This window comes from Hypanus sabinus, chromosome 24, assembly GCF_030144855.1.
Source record: "Hypanus sabinus isolate sHypSab1 chromosome 24, sHypSab1.hap1, whole genome shotgun sequence".
In the NCBI taxonomy this organism is placed as follows: Eukaryota; Metazoa; Chordata; class Chondrichthyes; order Myliobatiformes; family Dasyatidae; genus Hypanus; species Hypanus sabinus.
In genome coordinates this window covers 11319940-11327858 of record NC_082729.1, presented here as the reverse complement: position 1 = coordinate 11327858, position 7919 = coordinate 11319940, and the positions used below count along the sequence as shown (strand labels likewise).

Here is a 7919-nt window from a genome sequence, read left to right as displayed (position 1 = left end):
CAGGACAGAGTAGGCCTATCCGGCCTTTCGATCCATGCTGCCCCAGCAATTGCCGACAACCCCGATTTAACCCTAACCAAACCTAATCAGCGATCAATTAACCTACCCGGCACGTGTGGGAGGAAACCACACTAATCGCTCTGCTACCATGGCGCCCAAAGCAATTGTAAATGCAAGCTGCCTTGCCTTCATTTTCTAGAGCAAATTAGATTTCTGTTTATTGGTGAAGAACAAGCAGTCATCCTTGACCACAATAATATAGCCAACATTACAAGGAAAATGAGGTCATATAGACAAAATAAATATATACACATGTCTGAAGGGCATCTTTTAAATATGGTATGTATCTCTCTACATTATATCATTGGAGAACAAAATCTCATCAAGTCATGCTGGCACAGTGCTATCTAGCTTAGCTTTAAAGATATGTCCTGTATGGCACGTTTCCACAGATGGCAAATTTAATATGTGCATTAAAAGACCATCAATAAAATTAATAAATATTTGAAATCCTAGTTTCATGTAGTGCAATTTTAGAATGTCACTTTTTTTTGATATTCTAATGAATATTTTTCCTAATCACACTTACGCACAAAAGCCTAACAAAACCTCACAGCTTGACGTCTACTTGATAGGTGCATTGAAGATTCTATGTGGAAGTTTCCCTCAAAGCAGAGGGAGGGGTGGGGGGGAAACTTAAGTGCTAAAACACACAATATGCACAAACCGGACGAATAAATGACACTAAAAGGTCACAGTGCATTGCTCACTCCCAATTCGACCGTGACCTCGGTGGCGGCAGACGAACGCACTACCCCCACGGGGGCCACCTTTCCGTCAGCATCTTCTGAAGTGCACGAGCTTCTGGAAGGCTCGCTTGAAGTCCTCGTTGAAAGCCGTGTAGATGACTGGGTTGATGAGGGAATTTAAGTAGCCCAGCCACGTGAAGAGGTCAAAGAGGACTGGGTGGAACGGGCACGCCTCTTTGCAGGTGCCGATTATCAAGGTCACTACGAAGAACGGGAGCCAGCAGAAAATAAAAGCGCCCAGGATGATCCCCAAGGTCTTGGTGGCCTTCCTCTCCCTGGCTGCGCAGATCCTCTTCCTCTCCAGCACGCTGTCCGAAACCTTGATCTTGACGTGGTTCAGGTAGACGGGCGATTCGCCGGGGTGAGGGAGGGTCTCCTGGCTGGTGAAGCCAACCGAACACAGCGAAGACCCAGTGGACCCACTGATTAGCTGCGCGGTGGTGAAGCGCTTCCCAAAGGCGGAGGGCGGCTTCTGAATCCTCGACCTGGCGGCCAGGTAAATCCTGCCGTACAGCACAATCAGCAGCAGGCTGGGGATGTAGAAGGCCCCGAACGTGGAGTAGATGGTGTAGAATATCTGGTCGGTGTTGACCATGCACTCTTTGAGCTCGTCCAGGGCTTTCGATTGCCTCCAGAACAGTGGCGGTATGGAGATGGAGATAGAGATGATCCACACCACTGCTATCATCAGGCCTGCCCTCCCCGGCGTGCGGCGCTTGGTGTATTCCAAGGCGTCGGTGATGGCCCAGTATCGGTCCAACGCAATCACGCACAAGTGCAAGATGGACGCGGTGCAGAACGTGATGTCGGAAGACAGCCAGATGTCGCACATTATCTGCCCCAAGGACCATGCCTTGATGACGGTGTAGACAATGCTGATGGGCATCACCATAATCGCCACCAGGAGGTCCGTCACCGCCAGGGACCCAATGAGATAGTTGGCAGGGGTGTGCAGCTTCCTGGTGAGGCAAATGGTGACCAGCACGAACGAGTTGGAAAGGATGGTGGCCAGGGTGATGACGCCCAACAACACAGACACCGAGATCCTCAGCCACAGGCGAGCTTCTTCCTCCCAGCTGCCGCGCATCGCGGTGGAATTTTCTGCAGAGCTGGCCATCACATCCTCGAGGGAGGCCGCGGAGTTATTATCGGGGTCCATTGTCAGCGAGCTCTGTTGCGCAGGTCCACATAAAGCTCATCGTTCTTTTCCAACCAGGAGGTAAGTATTATGTCCACAGCGCACATAACGCAGTGACAGCTGTTATTGTTGTCGAGGCTGAATCCATTGTCTGTTTATAGAAGCAATACTTCATACCTGGTACAAGAAAGAGATAAAACAACTTACTGGCAGACATTTACAACTTTATAATCCTAGCACATGTCAACATGTGCTAAAATCCTTCGCAGCAATTTGTTCTATTACAATTTGGCATTACCTGAATAAAGTCAAGAGCATTATATTAAGTGGTTACCTATGTAATTAAAACTCAAAGAGGACCACAACCTTGTCATTGGGTTTGGAGGCTTGCGTGCCTCAATGACCCGGAGAGCGATGTTGGCTGGAGTCAGGGCTTTATGCTTTGGCTCTTGGTAGGGTCACCCATGCCAAACAGTTCAAAGGGTAGAGGTCAGACTAAGAGTGGCCCACTGATCCTCCAGGTTTGCGGGTTTAGCTCAGACCGGACTAGTAAAACAAAATTGTTATAGAAACAACAATCCTTCTAGACGGAGATGGAGAGCCTTAATTGCTACCCTAAATGCCTAAAACATAACAGACAAAAGAAAATGTAATTAAAGGTTCACTGACATTGACAGTGTTTAATTTAAAAACTATTAAGTTCAAAGAGACAGGAATGAACTTGCAATTGTACGGGAGCTCCTAATTCCAAGGATGCCTCGTAGACAATTTGTGACTGTCACCAGTGAGTTCAAGTGCAGGAATCAAGGAAGTTTCAGTAATTAAAATAAAACTTAAAGGTTTATTACAGAAATTAACAAGAAAAAAAACTTAACGAGAGCTCAGGCAAGCTGTACAGAATGCTGACAAAGTTACATCACTTAAGGCACACAGAAGAACTTGGTCTGACTTACACCAGGCAAGGAACTACAGTAAGCCAACAGAGAAGGGTTGGCATACCCCTCTAAGGCGCCCTGAATTCCAGACGTTGACAATACTGTGCTAATTAAATTAGCCCAAATTGAATAAAAGTGATAAAAAGAAAGAGAGCTCAACAATCCTCATGATCTCAAACGAGACGCCTGGAAACCAAAGTGAAAAACTGAGAGCCAATGCAAAGACAAACTATTTAGACATAACAGCATTTCAGGATGTGTATTGTATCCGTTTCTCTGGCATCAAATTGAACTTTGAGGAATCAGAATCGGGTTTAATATCATCGGCGAATGTCGTGAAAGTTTTTAAGTTGGCAGCAGCAGTACGATGCAATACATGATAAATATAGAAAAAATAAATCAGTTACAGCAAGTATATATATGTATGTTAAATAGTTAAATTAAAAATTTAGTGCAAGAGCAGAAAAAAATGTGAGGTAGCGATCATGGGTTCAATGTCCATTTAGAAATTGGATGGCGGGGTGGGGGAGAAAACTGTTCCTGAATCATTGAGTGTACTCCTGTACCTCCATCCTGATGGTAACAATGGGAAGACAGCATGTCTAAACAATCCAAGAACGCATTCCCGTGAGGTGACACTGAGAGAAATACAGCCCACATACTAACTGACAAAAAAAACCTTTTCTTTAAAACAAGATCCCTGGTTGTGACACAATTAATCTCTGACATGTAGCTGCTGTGTAATATATGAAACTTTAACAGCTAATTAAAAATCTGGTAAAATATTAATGAAATAAGGATTACACATTCCAGTCGTGTTGTTGGAGGGATAAATGTTGGTGAGGGCAGCAGTTCTATGTTTAATCTGACATTAAAGTGCTCCCTGAGTAACAGTCTGGGTAATCAGTCTGATCTGGGACTGAGTTCTCTCAAGTGGAACTTGACCTCATCACTGCTCAGCTCAGGGGCAAGTATTTCACGCTGAGCCACAGCAGACAGAGCCAGTACAGCTACTTGCAATTCTATCCTAAAGCACAACTTCCACACTCTCTGGCATTCTACTCAACCTGCATGTCAGGTCTTCACAACCGACAGTTTTGACCACCTATGGTGAACTGCATATCCTGTCTGGACACGCCCCCTGCTGACTGCTCCTGTGGCTCCTCCCACAGACCCCGGTATAAAGGCGATTGAGGCCTGAGCCGGCCTCTCAGTCCTCCAGGATGTAGTATGGTGGTCAACCACTGCTTGTTCCTTCTTCCAGTCAATAAAAGCCGATATCTCGCCTTACATCTCAGAGAGAGTTATTGATGGTGCATCACCACCGAAGGCATTCTACTCTGTGAGGGTTAACGTCGTGGAATGGCAGGCTCACTGAATCGGTGCTTAGGATTCTGCCCCGCCTGACACCCTTCCTGATGTCAAGTCTGCACAAAAATCTGGGAGGCAAGACAGGGAATGGCAGTTTGTGAGCTCTACACATGTAACGCTGGAGGAGCTCAGGCAAGACAGCCAGTGTCTGAGGAGGGAAATAAACAGCAGCTGTTTCGGGCTGAGGCAATTCTGTTGGTGCACGCTGTCTCGCATGGAGTTACAGTACAGGAGACATTCAGCCCATGAGCAAAACACACAAAATGCTGGAGGAACTCAGCAGGCCAGGCAGCATCTACGGAAAAGAGTAAACGGTCGATGTTTCGGGCCGAGACCCTTCATCAGGGCCAGTCAGCCCATTAGTCCTGTTTTGGATCAGTAACAACCCAGCGGGTGGGAGGGTGGAAATACATCTCTACCAAAGGAGGTCTAAGGTGCTTCTTCCCTCTGCCAGCCTACAGGTCACCCTTGGGCAAGGTGTAGCACCTGATTACCCCCAGATCAGAATCACATGAAGCAATAGGAGCAGGAGGCAGATGGTTGTGAGCACATCACAAGTCCTGGTTATGCCACCATTGATGCCAGGCAGACAATCTCTGGAGAGAATTGATAATGGCTGGGGTCACCCATCTTGTAAAGGCACTGTTGAGAAGGAGGCAATGGCAAACCACTTCTGTAGAAAATTTGCCAAGAACAATCATGGTCTTGAGACCATGATCGACCACGTCATACGACATTGCAATTAATGATGATGTCATACAACATGGCACATAATGATGATGTCATATGACATTGCACATAAGGATGCTGATGGCGTGAATAACCCCAGTCAATCAATTCTACAGCTCTGCTCTGCATTTCTTTTATTTCTTTTATTTTTAAAAGGAAATAATTTTTTATTTCCTCACGATCAAGTTTTGGGTTTTAAAAAAAATAGGTAACAAAGAACATTGATGACAGTGGGGGAAATAAAACAGATTATTGGAGAAGCTCAGCAGATCCTGTGGGCAGAATGATGGTGAAGCGACTCAAATCATTGACTGTCCATTTCCCTCCTCAGACATTGCCTGATCTTCAGCCGGTTTTAACCTCCAGGTTTCATAGTACCAGAGAACATCACAGCACAGAAACAGGCCCTTCGGCCCTTCTTGGCTGTGCCAAACCATTTTTCTGCCTAGTCCCATTGACATGAACCTGGGCCATATCCCTCCAAACCCCTCTCATCCATGTACCTGTCCAAGTTTTTCTTAAATGTCAAAAAGTGAGCCCGCATTCACCACTTCATCTGGCAGTTCATTCTACACTCCCACCACTCTCTGTGTGAAGAAGCCCCCCCCAATGTTCCCTTTAAACTTTTCCCCCTTCACCCTTAACCCGTAACCTCTGTTTTTTTTTCTCCCCTGGCCTCAGGTGGAAAAAGCCTGCTTGCATTCACTCTATCTATACCCATCATAATTTTATATACCTCTTTCAAATCACCCCTCATTCTCCTACGCTCCAGGGAATAATGTCCTAACCTATTCAACCTTTCTCTGTAACTCAGTTTCTCAAGTCCCAGCAACATCCTTGTAAACCTTCTCTGCACTCTTTCAAGCTTATTAATATCCTTCCTGTAATTAGGAATTCCATCATCTGCTGTCGCTTTTACCAGGGTGATTGATAAGTTCGTGGCCTAAGGTAGAAGGAGAGATATTAACTTCAAACTTTCTGCATAATCACTCAGAGTTGAACTGCACGTGTATGTAACGAGAGTATGCACGTGTATGTAACTGTACAACTCATCTCCTTCTACCTTAGGCCACGAACTTATCAATCACCCATCTGTGGACATTTTCTGGAGGTCCAAGATCCGCATGCTCCACGACCGCTGGACTAAGTACGTAAATGTAGGTGGGGACTAAATTGAAAAATAAATGTGCTAGGTTTTCTAAAATTGACTCCTACGAACTTATCAATCACCCCTTGGATTTCCATCACGTGATTAATCACCTCACTGATCTGCTTCCTTACTTTTAAACCTTCAAAAATAAACTGCATTTAAAAGCATCACCAACCTTATCAACAACAAAAAAAATCCAGAAAGGGACCATTTTTAGCCTGCTGGAAAATGCTGGAATTACTGTACAGTGTACATAGAATTTAGCAAGAGGCCTCAGTCAGTCAGGATTGAGTGAGGATCTTGCGTCTGAGCTGTCGAGATACACAAGTTGGGCAGTACGATATGGAGAGCAAGCTGCTGCCCATGTAGCAAGCTCCCCCTCTCCACTCATCTGATGAGCCCAAAGGAAGGGCAGAGACCAATACAGTCTGGTACCAGGAGTTGCCAGTCAGCATTGAATTCACTGCCTTAGGGACTCCAGCTCCTCGAGGTTTACTCCCAAAGCCTTGCCCAAGAGTGAGTTATAGCCGCAATCTCCTTCTCCTAGAAGAGCTGCCCACCATGGCTGACGGGCCCCCTCTGCCTGTCACCCGTCTTGGGCCCGTCTCCGGTCAGTAGAGTCGGTTCCGCCGGGCATAAGCGGCTGAGCCACACGTGAAGACCAGGAGCTGGTCTTGGTTGTCAGAGGCTGGTTGGGACGCACGCTATAGGTTGTGGGAGCTGGTCTCCATGATCCCCCCCCCCCCCCCCCCCCCCCCCCCCCCCCCCCCCCGGCTATGACACCCTGAAGGAAGCTGCGAACGTACAGCAAAAAAAATCATAAACACAAGGGATTTTGCAGACCCTGGAAATCCAAAGAAACACACACACAAAAAGTTGGAGGAACTCAGCAGGCCAGGCAGCATCTGTGGAAATGAATAAACAGTCAACGTTTCAGGCCGGCACTCTTCCTCAGGACTGGGGAGTGATTCAATTCTCCAACGTTTCTAAACAAAAATACACACACACACACACAAAAAATCTCAATACCTATTCAGGGCCTCGGAGATTTAACGCGAACTTACCTGCTGAGAGGTTTTGGTTACGAGGGCAAACGGTTTATCTTAGGTGCTAATCAAAATCCGAATGAAGTGTTAATAGAAAATATCCCGGTTTCTACTGGAAGGTTGATCCAGTGGCTTGGATTCCTAGAGCAGGCTCTTCAAATATCCACCCTGACACTGGGCATTTGATATCCGTTGAAAACAAAATCCAGTCTAGAGGGAACTGAGCAGAAAGCTATCGGATTCCATGAAGCCTCCCCCCCCCCACCCCACACACAAAAATAAAAAAATTATACGGGAGAAACCAGAATCATTTCGCTTACCCAGTCCGATCTATACGCGGCTCCAGACTCTGGAACCCTGCTGAACGAATGGTAATTGTCTTCTGAGCTTTTGAGGTCGCTTCACACGTCCCAATCTGCTCTTCGGACAACTCGGACTGAACAATATCAGTGATACCCTCATCCCGGGAACGAATCATTCAACATATATCGTAAAATCTTTTTCTTTTTTTAAACCCTCCACTTTAAGGGATTGCGAACGAAATCCAGGCTTTCACTTGGAGTGTTTTGAGTCTGCAAACCCAATCAGCCGCGTTATAGCCGAAAAATTGTTGAATTAAATATTCGTTCAGCGCAATCCTCTCTCTCTCTCTCTCTCTCTCTCTCTCTCTCTCTCTCTCTCTCTCTCTCTCTCTCTCTCTCTCTCTCATCTCTCTCTCTCTCTTCTCTCTCTCTCTCTCTC

At 46.2% G+C, this 7919-nt stretch overlaps 1 protein-coding gene across 1 annotated transcript in view; it reads right to left on the bottom strand.

Moving 5' to 3' along the window:
• Positions 1-443: 443 nt before the first annotated feature.
• Positions 444-7919, bottom strand: part of htr1d (5-hydroxytryptamine (serotonin) receptor 1D, G protein-coupled) — an 8568-nt gene continuing 1092 nt past the window's right edge. The window contains exon 2 of the mRNA XM_059949753.1: positions 444-2124. Coding sequence (XP_059805736.1) covers positions 838-1968 — 1131 coding nt within the window. The 5' untranslated portion in view covers positions 1969-2124 and the 3' untranslated portion in view covers positions 444-837. The remainder of the gene's footprint in view (positions 2125-7919) is intronic.